General features: G+C 38.7%; 2 protein-coding genes across 6 annotated transcripts in view; both read left to right on the plus strand.

The window, feature by feature from the left end:
• Nucleotides 1-869: 869 nt before the first annotated feature.
• On the plus strand, nucleotides 870-8,918 carry LOC117994897 (spermine oxidase-like). The gene is made up of 8 exons (XM_034982872.2): nucleotides 870-993; nucleotides 3,305-3,487; nucleotides 3,858-4,067; nucleotides 4,837-5,053; nucleotides 5,718-5,896; nucleotides 6,191-6,455; nucleotides 7,160-7,263; nucleotides 8,547-8,918. The coding sequence occupies exons 1-8, from the start codon at nucleotides 905-907 to the stop codon at nucleotides 8,782-8,784; spliced, it is 1,485 nt and encodes a 494-aa protein (XP_034838763.1). The 5' UTR covers nucleotides 870-904; the 3' UTR covers nucleotides 8,785-8,918.
• A 1,365-nt stretch (nucleotides 8,919-10,283) lies between these two features.
• The window catches only part of LOC117995034 (zinc finger protein 549-like), a 137,918-nt gene continuing 134,388 nt past the window's right edge, over nucleotides 10,284-13,813 (plus strand). For 4 of the 5 annotated variants that reach the window (XR_011238384.1, XR_011238385.1, XR_011238386.1 and 1 more), the window contains exons 1-2: nucleotides 10,284-10,771; nucleotides 13,142-13,289. Coding sequence is in view for 2 of the 5 variants with exons in the window: in XM_034983016.2 (XP_034838907.1) it covers nucleotides 10,542-10,771; nucleotides 13,142-13,289 (378 nt within the window). In the remaining 3 variants the exon portion in view is untranslated. Of the gene's footprint in view, nucleotides 10,772-10,818; nucleotides 11,098-13,141; nucleotides 13,290-13,813 lie in introns of those variants that run through there. The other variant, XM_034983018.2, reaches the window with a different exon arrangement.

Here is a 13,813-nt window from a genome sequence, read left to right on the forward strand (position 1 = left end):
GATTCTAATATTTTCAATGAAGATATTAGAATATATTATCAAAGGAAGACTACGAACACGGGCAAAATTCAATTAAATATTTGTTAGGTATGTGGTAGCGATAGGTAACTTTAGAAACATAATATCTAGTCGCATTTTTATGGAACCATGTCGCAAACTAAAAATCGTGTCAGTAATCTCGGAGATTTCGGTGTACATAACTTAAGTAGAAAACACAACTCCTTTTTTGAAAGTTGGTTAAAAAAGTATCCTATGTTACTCCTTGGTTAATTCTCTACTTGTCTGTGAAAGTCCCGTAGAAATAGGGTCAGCCGTTCCAAAGATTAGCCCGTTCAAAGAGACAAACAGACAGACAGACAAAAATTTTAAAAACGTGTGATTTAGTTATGATACAGTTCAAATAACCTTATGAGCTTAATGTGTGGTAATTATTTCGAAATTATAGAATAGACACTTCAATTTTATTTATTATAGTATAGATATTAGTGATGTAACGAATGTCATATTATGAACATTCGCGAACGCGAACCTATTCAGTTTTTGTTTGGCGTCATTTGTCTAACGCTTGGTGACCTTGGCGGTAGTCCCGTTACCAAATGATAAAGAGAAGACTGATAAATGTGATTACGAGGTTAAGTTACTTTTTATTACATTAAAAACATAAGGAATTAATGGATTTTGTTTTATTATACACCAAAAAAAAAGTAGTAGTAAGTAAGTATATTCGCAAAACATTCGCAGTAATTTCGCGAATGCGAATGCGAATATGCAAAAATATGCGAACATCCACGAATGCGAATGCGAGTATTCGTTGCATCACTAATACATAGATATAGATTTAGCCATAATATAAACATTTCCACATTTAGATAACAACATCGAAATATAAATATTTCTCGATTGGATGGATAAAGCCATCTTAATCGCGATCATGAATAGACGTCTCTTGTGGATATCCCTGGCATCCATTTTGGGGCAGGCTACATGTTTGATGTAAGTTTTTTTACCCGGGAGTTTGTTGTGGGCTCTTCTCAGACGTGGGCGCGTTTGGAACCCTCGTAGCTTTAAGTTTGCGTAATAATTATCACCACTATATCTTACAAATCCAACAACTGACTATCGAAATGACTATAATTTATTACCTATTTTGAATAAATCATTTGACTTTGACTTTGACTTTAAACTTCCATAGTCGCGTTGTAATATGTAGCTTGCAAATGTTTTCGTCATTTTTTAGGGTTCCGTACCTCAAAAGGAAAAACGGATCCCTTAAATAGGATCACTTTGTTGTCTGTCTGTCTGTCAAGAAACCTACAGGGTACTTCCCAGCCAGACAGACAGACAACAAAGTGATCCTATAAGGGTTCCATTTTCCTTTTGTAGTACGGAACACTAAAAACGAAAAAGTAACAAAAAAAAGTTAAAAAAAATATCATATATAAAATTATAGTAAAAAAATAGAGGTTAAATTATTAATTAATAGCCCTCTGGTGACAGAAAGGCTGGCTCGTTTTTCGCATAAAGGATCAGCCTGGCTGTCCAGCACGGATATGCAGCCAGTATTCTTAGCACCATTCTTCAGTCATGATTTGCACAGTTATTAGATAAGCTGTGTAAAAAAATAGTATAGGTAAAACCGGCCAAGTGCGTGGCGGGCCACGCGCATTGTAGGGTTCCGTAGTCACAATACTGGAAAAACAGATCTAACTCCTTAACCTGTGTTAGCCATGATAGTTTTCCTTTAAAATTGATTATATATACTACTGCTGTGAATTTTTTCACGTTCCTATATACTACCATTTGGCTGATAGAGGGGGGGGGGGGGGACACTTGACTCTAATAAAAATTTGCACTTAAAAACATCATATTTTACAAACGGATCTTAGAAATCGAAAAATAATGTTCCCACACCCACAGTATTTTTAAAAGACCTATTCAACGATACCCCACTCTATGGGGTAGACGAGAAAAAAAATCCATCCACACTTTACATGAAGGGGAGCTACCCTAAAAAAATATTTATCAAAATTTTATTTCACCAGTTTGTCGGCGTGATTATTTAAACCCATGCCAAATTACAGATTTCTAGCACTAATAGTCTCTGGAGGACCGAGGACGGACGGACAGACGGACGGATGGACATGGCGAAACTATAAGGGTTCCTTGTTTACTACGGAACCCTAAAAAATGAAACCCGTCCTTGATATAATTTCATAATCGCGATAGATAACTTAGGGTCAATGGCGATTGATAGCGGGAGAGGTGAAAAGGTCAAAACAACAAATTAAAGTAAGAAAATGATTAATCAAAGCACCTAAATATTAAGTAACCTGTGATAGCCTAGTGGTTAGGACGTCCGCCTTCTAATCGGAGGTCGGGGGTTCGATCCCGAGCACGCACCTCTAACTTTTCGGAGTTATGTGCGTTTTAAGTAACTAAATATCACTTGCTTTAACGGTGAAGGAAAACATCGTGAGGAAACTTGCAAGCCTGAGAGTAAAATAAAATAAATAAAAATAAAAATCTTTTTTATTCGTATAAACTTTTACAAGCACTTAGTCGGATGCATCTACCACTGGTTCGGAATGCCTTTCCTACCGAGAAGAACCAGCAAGAAACTCGGCGGTTGCTCTTTTCAAATATTTGATATAGGTACAAGATTATGCCATGTATAAAATAGTATTTGCAGTCTTGTGCGTTGCTGGAACGAGCTGCAGGTCAAATCCACGCTCTTTTATCATTTAGATAATCTTCAATTGTGTAATATGCTTTTTTCAGGAGCATATTTTTAATAGATTTTTTAAACTTGTGCAAAGGTAAGTCCAAAATAGTTTGCGGGATTTTATTATAAAAAGTTAATACCCATACCCACAAATGACTTTTGGACTTTCCTGAGACAGCAATAGCCACAAAGCAAAATATGAAGAAGAAGAAGACTTCCCGTTGACCTTGAATCATGAAATTTGGCAGGTAGGTAGGTCTTATAGCGACATTCGGGGAAAAATCTGAAAACCGTGAATTTGTGGTTACATACAAAAAAAATTAAATTGTGGTCATGAATTAATAATTAATATTTTCAATTATATAACATTGCTATACCAAGTGGGATATCATATGAAAGGGCTTCACCTGTACATTCTAAAACAGATTTTTATTTATTTTTAATCATCATAGTTTTTGAATTATCCTGCAAAATGTCGAAAAAATAGGACTGTTGTACGGAACCTTCGTTGCGCGAGCCTGATTCGCACTCGGCTGGTTTTTTACCTGGTTTACCGGTTTTTTACCTGGTTTTTAATTGCAGATCAGTTGTACCCCAGCAATATGACACTATAGTCATAGGTCTGGGTTCAGCGGGCACCACAGCTGCTTCCACGTTAGCCAGAGCCGGTAAAAGGGTGCTGGCTTTAGAAGCCCAGGACAGAATCGGTGGAAGGGTGTGGACTGTGCCCTTTGGAGATGGACTCGTGGAGGTTGGGGGTGAATGGTAAGATACCATGAACAGTTCCGAATCTAAAGGTATAATATAAAAGGAAAACCTGGCTGACTGACTGATTGGCTGACTGATTGATCTATCAACGTCAAGCTCAAACTACTAATCAGATCGGGCTGTGGCATGCTTGTAGCTATTATGAAGTAGACGGATTTTTGAAAAATTCAACCGCTCCCCGACATCGCCAGCTAGTATTATAATAAACATCGCCTTTTTAGCGATCGTTCACGATCTATCATGTTGGCACAATTGCTTTGTTTGCTTTACTCAGTGACTTTATGGTATATTATTGTGTAACTTGCAATGGTGCCAACGTGACGGCAGGGGACAAGTTATAACGAACAGTCTGTATTTGTGTCCTTAGGATCCATGGCACAAAGGACAGTAGGGTCTATGAACAGGCCATCAAGAACAACATATCGGCTATACTACAAGAGACAACGTTGAAAGTGTACAAGTCAGATGGCAGCGAAGGAAATGCAGACCTGTTTGAGGAGCTGGTGACCTTCTGTTTAGAGGCTCAAGATGACCCGCCGGAGACTCCTCAGACGATTGGCAAGTTTTTGACCAGAAAGTAAGCATGTTTCTTAATCTACTATCTGTTCTCGGTTGGTACCTACAATAAAACTCCAAAGCAAGGGTGCCAACATGACGGCAAAAGATAAGTTATCGTCATGTTGGCAGGGTTGCACTTCACGTACCTACTAATAAAAAGCAAACAAAGCAATGGTGCCAACATGACGGCAATTCGACTATACTTTAAGAGCCAACGTTCAAAGTATTCAAAGTCCGATGGTAGCGAAGTAAACACTGATCGCTCACTATAACTTGCCCAATTACTCAGCCGATCTGTGATCGACTATGATCTGTGTTATGTGAATTTGTATATTATATTGTGTGTGAATGTATATGAATTACTATATAATGTGTGTGAATATTGTTTGTTGATTTCATATAGAATATGTGTGAAGTGAATGTGCATGTAAGTGACTTTTATAATTAATTACCTTCAAGTCAAGAGTGAATAGGCATCTTCTAGGCAAGCGCGCTGCATCATCACTTGCCACCTGCAGGGCGATTGTCTAAAACCTGCATCAATCATTATTACAATCTCAATTGTACTGATTGGCTGAATTTGTGCGATTCTTGTTGCAACAATGCATTGTGGCCAATAGTGAGCGAGCATTAACCAATTAGAGATGATTGCGATCGTGACATTGTAGCTGTCAAACAACCGCGGTAGGGCCACTGGGCTATTCTGTATCTTCCGATTGCAGCTAAGCGCTAGTCTATAATAATCACAGAGTACATTGAATATGATAATAATAATAAAACTATTTTAGATTAAAGGATTACCTCAAAGAGAAGCATCCACACCTTCTGCAGGATGAGGCGTTCTTGAACGAATTTTTGGAAATCATGAACTACATAAGTAATAGTCTGGAAGCTGCTAACGACTGGGATGACGTGAGCTTACAGACGACCAATGTAGATCTTGTTGGGTATAAGACTATGAGCTGGCATCGACACGGATACAAGACTTTCTTTGAACTATTGTTGGTAAGCATTGTTAAGCAGGTTTAAACACTACTACAAAAAACATCTCGTTTTTGGCCTTTGGGTACGGAACCCTAAAAACTTTGCACAGTTGGGCGCTTTGTTGATAGAACTAATTTAACTAGAATAGCTATAAAATACGTTTATCGAATTACTAAAGTACCGCTAGTGTATTCCTATATATCTCCCCGCCCCCCCATTTTCGTTTCGTTACAGAGCGTTCCGATTGGCAGGCAAGCCATCTGTGGTGTTTGCCGATGCTTGCTGTTTGTTGTTTGCCACAAGCGTGAAGCATCAGCTTCATGGAAGCGCCCCACGCTTGTGGCAAGCAATAAGTACTGGCAAGCGTGTGGATCTGATTGGCTGCAAGCCAAACCACTGTCAAACACTGTGTATAAAAAGTACTCTGTGGTAACTGCCGATGCTTGCTGTTTGTTGTTTGCCACAAGCGTGAAGCATCAGCTTCATGGAAGCGCCCCACGCTTGTGGCAAGCAATAAGTACTGGCAAGCGTGTGGATCTGATTGGCTGCAAGCCAAACCACTGTCAAACACTGTGTATAAAAAGTACTCTGTGGTAACTGCCGATGCTTGCTGTTTGTTGTTTGCTGCAAACAAAGCCGCGCTACGAGCGTTTGGCGCTTCGAAAATCATGCCGTTTATTCACAGAACACATACAACAACGGTCCAGGCTTGCCAACCTTAGAAATAAAACTGAACACAGAGGTGACACAAATAAAATGGCCGAAGGACTCGACGGGTAAAGTGGAGGTAGTGTGCAAAGATGGCGCCGTGTACACAGCTGATAATGTTATAGTTACCGTGTCCCTTGGAGTATTGAAAGAAAGGTATGATAATATAACGTAACTCCATGAAATAATAATATTTTACAAAGAAAACTTCTGGAGAAATCGATGTGCTTTGTTGTTGTATTGTCTGTTGGTTGTCCTTCAATCACGTCGCAACGGTGCAACGGATTGACGTGATTTTTTTGCATGGGTATAGATAAAGACCTGGAGAGTGACATAGGCTACTTTTCATCCCGGAAAATCAAAGAGTTCCCGCGGGATTTTCAAAAACCTAAGTAATTCCACGCGGACGAAGTCGCGGGCAACAGCTAGTAATAATAATAAAAAATTTAGATACTCAACCCTTTTCTCACCACCACTCCCAGAAGAAAAAGTTACAGCCATAAACAAATTAGGGTTTGGAGTGGTGGGCAAGACCATCTTCTCGTTCTCCGAGCCATGGTGGCCTGACGTGATGACCTTCTTCTTCTTCTGGAATCCTGAGGATCGGGAGGCGTATAAGGAGGACCCATGGATGCTAAAGATTAAGCAAGTATTAAGGCCTATGGGGTCGAGCAATACTTTGACTTTTTGGGCCAATGGCGATCAAGCTAAGCTGGTGAGTAGACAAATGTATCAGAATCTAAGTATACTATCATCATCATCATCAACCGATAGACGTCCACTGCTGTTGGTCCGTCCCTTGAATAACCCCATGTTGTAATAGTGCCCCTTGAATAACTCCCTGCGGTATAGACCGGAGCCAAAAAGACCCCTCTGTTTAGGACACACCCCTTAGACTAGCTCGCTTATGATTGGACAGTGTAAAGACCGCCTGATTGGCTGTAAAATTAAACCAATCAGACGGTCTACATTTTTAGGCGATTTTCAAATAAATACTGGACCGGGGTTGTTCTTCTTGGGCAACCGGTAGCAGTACCTACCTAACTAGAAAATAGAAAATGAGAGGAACAAGTACTTTTCAAACGCGCAATGTATAGCGTGCAAAACTCGGATCAATGCCCCGCCTACGACACGGCATTGACTCCAAGTGACCTATTTACGGAACGTTCATTGACCTCTAGCGTCAGTGAGATGTTTTATTTGCAATATAATAATGAAATTTTACAAAATGTAGGTTTTTTTTTTTAAAATCACGTTTTTTGTGGTATCATAATCAGTACTATCGTGTTTTTCTTCTTCTTCTGGCTTAACATAGATTAGCCAATGACAGGTAGTGTGTTTTATCCTGAGAGGAGACCCGTTCTCAGTAGTGTGTCGACAATGGGTTGAGATGATAATTTGTTGAATTTTATTTTTCAGATAGAAACATTGCCCGAGGATGTCGTTAAGAGTAAAATGATGCAACTTTTGCAAAGGTTTATGGGGAAAAATATGACTATACCCGAACCCACTGGTATGATAAGGTGAGGACCAAAGTATATATTTTTTAGGGTTCCGTGACTCCAGAGAAAAAGTAATCTAAATATATAAAACGAAAAGGTGACTGACTGACTGATCTATCAACGCACAGCTCAAACTACTGCACGGATCGGGCTGAAATTTGGCATGCAGATAGCTATTATGACGTAGGCATCCGCTAAGAAAGGATTTTTGAAAATTCAACCCCTAAGAGGGCGAAATAGGGGTTTGAAATTTGTGTGATTCACGCGTCATATAGTCACGTCTTTGTTGTCAGTCTGTCTGTCTGCCAAGACCTGTCAAGGGAATCGAAACCTATAGGGTTGACCTAGATCCAGAGGCGGATTATCCCTAAGGCAAACTAGGCACATTCCTAGGGGCGCGAGGTTATGAAGGGGCGCGCGCGATCATATAGAGTCGGATTAGCGGGAGTTCGTGCTTCGGATATCTTCGTTTCTATGCAAAACATTTAAGAATGTTATAATTTTGTTGACTTATGAGAAAACGAATCGTATTCGTTCGCTAATCAAAATATACAATGGCGCTGATTCTGTTGTTTTTCGATAAACTAAATTTAGAGTATATGCATCCTTTTCTTGTTAATATTGCTAAAATGGGACGGAACATGAATTTTGCATTTAAAGACTAAATTTTAGTGCACGCTAGAAATTTAAACGATACGCTCGCGACTGGTAGCTAAAGTCACAAAGTTTGACAGCTCTAAATTAAACTTAAAACTGTCAAACTATGTCTGTCCTTTTCATATTATATTAGTAAGAAGAGGATGCGAATGCTCTAAAATTTTGTTGTGCTCAGAATCAGTAGGTACCTACCATTGCTTGATTTTATAATAGAAGTTTATACAACCGACACGACCAACGCGCAACATTGTGCGCGGAAACCTGTAGCCTGAGAGTTCTCCATAATGTTCTCAGAGGTGTGTGAAGTCTGCCAATCCGCACTTGGCCAGCGTGGTGGACTATGGCCAAACCCTTCTCATTCCAAGAGGAGACCGGTGGGTGGAGTGATTACGTAAAACGTTGCAGTAGCGACAGCAGTAGCAATGCGACAGTTCATTTGCTCTCTTCTTTTTCTTCTTCTTATTTTGCTTTGTGGCTATTGCTGTGTCTCTCTCTAGCCGCTGTTACGTGTGTGTGTGTGTGTGACGTTTGACAGCATTGATCGCGAGATTTACGCCTGTCGCAAGTCTGTCGCGAGATACGTAATCACCCCGCCGTGCTCTGTAGTGAGCCGGCGATGGGTTCATCATGGTAATTCTATTCTACAGGTCCAAATGGTATTCCAACCCATTCACACGAGGTTGCTACTCACATGACACAGTTCCTCAAATGGTGGAGTACCCGAACGCTAGAGCAACACTAGCGGAGCCCCTGCTGGATGCTGAAGGGAGCCCTAAGGTGCTGTTTGCTGGTGAGGCGTCAGAAACCAAGCGGTTCGCCACAGTACATGGTGCAAGTGATTCTGGGTTGAGAGAGGCAAGGAGACTGTTGTCTAGTAAGGCTTAACATGTGAATAAATGAAACGCTCAAAAGGGCTAGAATCCAGAGCCGTAGACCCAGTTTAGTAAGAAAAAAGAATTAATTAATGAAATATCCCGTTGTACACACAAAAACAAAATAAACAGTAAAATTTGCCTGAATATGGGTTGTTTTATTACTTTCGCCAAATATAACCTACTTTCAAACTTTTGTCAAACCTAATTTCCTCTCTTAGAGCGTTTACGCACTCATCCGTGATTTTACGGATACGTGAAAAAAATACGAATCGAATGTGTTTGAATTTTTTTCTTTTTTGAAGTTATGTACAATTGTATAGCTGATTCCTGCGACTTCGTACGCGTGGATTTAGGCTTTTAAAAATCCTGTAAGAACTCCTTAATTTTCCGGGATAAAAAGTAGCCTACCAAATTTCATCAAAATCGGTTGAACGGTTGAGCCGTGCAAAGCTAGCAGACAGACAGACACACTTTCGCATTCATAATATTAGTATGAATGGTGGGTTGCACTATACTAGGCTACAATAGCCGAAGCGAACGTAAAATAGAAGGAATGACATTTCATAAGTAAGTACCTCTGCTTGAGCGAGAGGGACTATAGGGGCCACGATAGTTGCATATCTGTGCTTGAATTCATCCAGGGATAAAACCAGTTAAAAATGCATCAAGGGAGGCGGCTCAAAAAAGCTAGAACCCAGAGCCATAAAACTAGTTTTTAATAAATGCATGGAAGGCTCAAAAGAGCAAGAATCCAGAGCCGTACAACTAGTTAAAAATTGCATGATAGCGATGTTGGATGATTACTGCCAAAAAATATCGACATATATCGTGACAATTTATTTTTAACTAGCTGATGCTCGCGACTTTGTAAGCGAGGATTTAGGTTTTTAAAAATCCTGTGGGAACTCTTAACTTTTCCGGGATAAAAAGTAGCCTATGTCCTTCCCCGGATTGCAAGCTACCTCTATACCAAATTTCGTCAAAATTGGCTGAACGGTTGAGCCATGAAAAGCTAGCGGACAGACAGACACACTTTCGCATTTATAATATTAGTATGGAAGTATGGATGTAGTAATATTATCGATTTTTGTACCTATTTTGCCTAGTCTAGCACCTGCACCACGACTCTAAGTGAGTTCCACGGAACATTTATATGGGTCCAGTGAAGTTTTTATTAATCATTGTCAAATTGTCAATTACTCAGGTAACTATTATTATTTTGGATTGCAATAATTTATAACATGCATTATGATGAACACTGATAGCATGACGTGATACATCGTTATTGATACAATATTATGTTTTCGATAAGTACGTGATGTATCGGAATGTATGATTTCGCCAAAAATATCTGTGTCGCATAGAAGTAGAAAAGATTTTGATTCAAATAAACTTTTGACTCGAAGTGTTTTTCAATCGAAAGCATATCGATATATCGATAGCTTCAAGCCTAATGCTTGACAGTTGACAGATGTAGTCTGTGGTTGACAGTGACATTTGTCAAAAAAAGGCTGAAAAAAATCGTGCATGATTTCAATTCGATGTTCGAACCAAAGCCAAACAATCACAATTCACAAAACAACAATGTTGATTACAAAATCTTAATAATTACCTAATTGTAAACAAACATAACAATACTATGGAGGTTAGATTAAACTACAGTCATTAGGTGTTGTGAATTATCATATTAGAAGAAAGGAATATGTGTGCGCGCGAACGGTATAGGGAATGTAAAGCTGTAAGTTTCGAAAAAGTGGATTTATCACGATGGCCTACGCAGACAGTACAAAAAATAAGAAACTGTTTCAAAAGACTAGCAGTTTAAAGAAATCTTTTATATGTGATCATTGTGGGAAGGATTTGGTGTATAGAAGTACAGCTATAAAGCATCTCCAAAGTTGTGGCCCCGACAGAACCACTTGTAAATGGTGTAAGATCGTATTTAAAAACCGTGGCAATCTCTCAAGGCATGCGTTTTTCGTTCACGGAGATCAAAGGTAAGGAGAATTTAAAAAAACATTAAAAAAATGGGTGACTTTTTTTTTAAACTCCAATGACAAGACCAAAGGCAAAGGAGGCAAAGTGCATTCGGCCTTGAAACAAATCGATTTTCATATCAAATTAAATTACGTGTATGTTTGAAGATAATAAAGTTTTATGTGAATCATGAAATGGCTTGTTTTTAAATTAAAACTGTTAGTTGAATTAGTAATATGAGCAAAGAGGTTTCTAATAAGGAGGATGAATGTAAAACTAAAGAACAAGTTGCTGAAAAGTGTCAAAATATTATGGGACCTCCTTCAACAACTGTAGTTCTGAAAAGGTGTTCCTATTTTAAATATTTTTTAAGCTTAGTTTACACAAGGTTAATGGTAGGCTGTATGAAGTGTATTATTGTCCAATTTGTTACAGATTAAATACTATTAAGTTACTTAAAGTAACTTTAAAAAAAAGTACTTTTATTTAGAACTAGCTGATACCTGCGACTACATCTGCGTGGATTTAGGTTTTTCAAAAATCCTGTGGGAACTTTTCTGGGATAAAAAGTAGCCTATGTCACTCTCCAGGTCTTTATCTATACCTTTGCGAAAAATCACGTCAATCCATTGCACCGTTGCGACGTGATTGAAGGACAAACCAACAAATAAACACACTTTGATATCAATACTTATAATAAAACTGTAACAGGTCAAATTCTGTACATATTTTGAATATTTTTTTTCGAGGGCACTCTATAATCGATACTGAACCCAAAACTAATTTTTTTCATTTTTGTCTGTCTGTCTGTATCACGGCCGCGCATCACGCTGAAACTACTGAATGGATTCCAATGAAACTTGGTACGATTTGAGGTCATACTATGAGGAAGAATATAGGATACATTTTATCCCGAAATTCAGCATGGTTCCCGTAGGAGAGGGGACGAAAGTTAAAATGTATACTGAGTTGTAATTCATTAACGCGTAGTCCGATTTCATTCATTCTTTTTTTGTTAGAAAGGGGATATTTTAAAGATTGTTCCGTAAATATTTCAAGGTCATCGGTTTTTAACCGACTGTCAAAAAGGAGGTGGTTCTTTTTTCTACATCGATTTTTTCGAGGTTTCTGGACCGATTTGCAAAATTTTTTTTTAAATCAACAAAAAGTTTACGTCGTGGTCACATAAAAAATTCTGGATTCAACTCCTTAATCCTGATGCTGCAGGGTTACTGCCCGCCTGGGTTATTAAGATTCAAGAAGTGTTCATAGTGAATTCATATTGTAGGTACCAAGCAATGGCAACAATCCCGAAAAATCAAAGAGTTCCCGCGGGATTTTAAAAAACGTAAATCCACGCGGACGAAGTCGCAGGAATCAGCTAGTTTATAATAAGGGTACTGATTTTAAATTCAAATTAACATGAACTAGCAAAGTTCATGCTAATTTGAATTTCTTTATTTAAATTTTATTGTCATGATGAACCCATTGCCGGCTCACTACAGAGCATGGGTCTCCTCTCAGAGTGAAAAGGTTTTGGCCATAGTCTACCGCGCTGGGCAAGTGTGGATTGGTAGACTTCACACACCTTTGAGAGCATTATGGAGAACTCTCAGGCATGTAGGTTTATTCACGATGTTTTCCTTCACCGTTAAAGCAAGTGATATTTAATTACTGCTGTAAATATTGTTTAAATATTGCTGTAAATTTAAATTTTATTGTAATTAAGTTATATTCATGACTGTCCATGTGAGATTCATTTTTAGGGCTCTTTACCCAAAGGGTAAAAAAATCAAAGCCCTATTAATGTCACTGTTGTCTGTCTGTCTGACCGCATGTCACAGGTCTGTAGCTCCTAGACAAAATGAGTTACAAACCTGAAATGGTAGTTGATGTAGAATATTTACCCAAACCGACTGAATATTGAATTAGATATTCAATATATTTTTTTTATTTTTGAATATTATGTAGTTTTACTTTAACCTAAGCTTACATAATATATCTTACTAGATGATGCCCGCGATTTCGTCCGCGTGGATTTAGGTTTTTTAAAATCCTATAGGAACTCTTCAATTTTCCGGGATAAAAAGTAGCCTATGTCCTTCCCTGGAATGGAATGGAATGGAAGCTATTCCTATACCAAATTTCGTCAAAATCGGTTGAACGGTTGAGCCGTGAAAAGCTAGCGACAGACAGACAGACAGACACACACTTTCGCATTTATAATATTAAGTATGGATATACTAAGAAATTGTCCGATCTTCCTTGATTGATCTTCGCAGTACAATTAATTGCATTTGGGCAGCATACCTTTCTAATTCTGAGAGGAGACCCGGCCATGCTCAATAGTGGGTAGGCTGAAATAATGATGATTATTATTGATTTTGCAGTGCAATGAGACCAGCTTTACTGACCAACAAATGTGAGGTCTGCTCCCAATGTTTCCGTAACCCAAACGGCCTGAAGTACCACATACGCAGCGTACACTTCAACTTACGAGCTAAGATTATGACGTATGATAATAAAGAAATCAATGAGGTATGACCATTTAAAAAAAACCGGCCAAGTGCGAGTCAGGCTCGCACACTGAGGGTTCCGTACTACAGTCGTATTTTTTCGACATTTTGCACGATAACTCAAAAACTATCATCTTCTTCTTTTTCTTTCTTCTTTGGGGCTATACAGGTCCTTACTATCCCTGAATCACTGCGACCGTCTCCGATCTATTGTGTTTGCCTCCACTTCACACTTCCTTATCAAATCCTGTGGCCGCCAGATACAGTAGCACCTTCTTGACTGGAATTGAAGTAAAATCCTCCAGATAAATGATGTGTCTCCCTAGGTGGACGCTACGTTTGTGCATCAGAGCAGGGCAGAAGCAGATAATGTGCAAAAACTATGATGCATAAAAATAAATAAAAATCTGTTTTAGAATGTACAGGTGAAGACCTTTCATATGATACCCCACTTGATATAGTTATCTCACTTCGAAAGTTGAAAATACTAATTATTAGTTCATGACCACAATTTAATTTTTTTTGTGTGATGTAACCACAAATTCA

The sequence above is a fragment of the Maniola hyperantus genome, chromosome 28, assembly GCF_902806685.2.
Source record: "Maniola hyperantus chromosome 28, iAphHyp1.2, whole genome shotgun sequence".
NCBI lineage: Eukaryota > Metazoa > Arthropoda > Insecta > Lepidoptera > Nymphalidae > Maniola > Maniola hyperantus.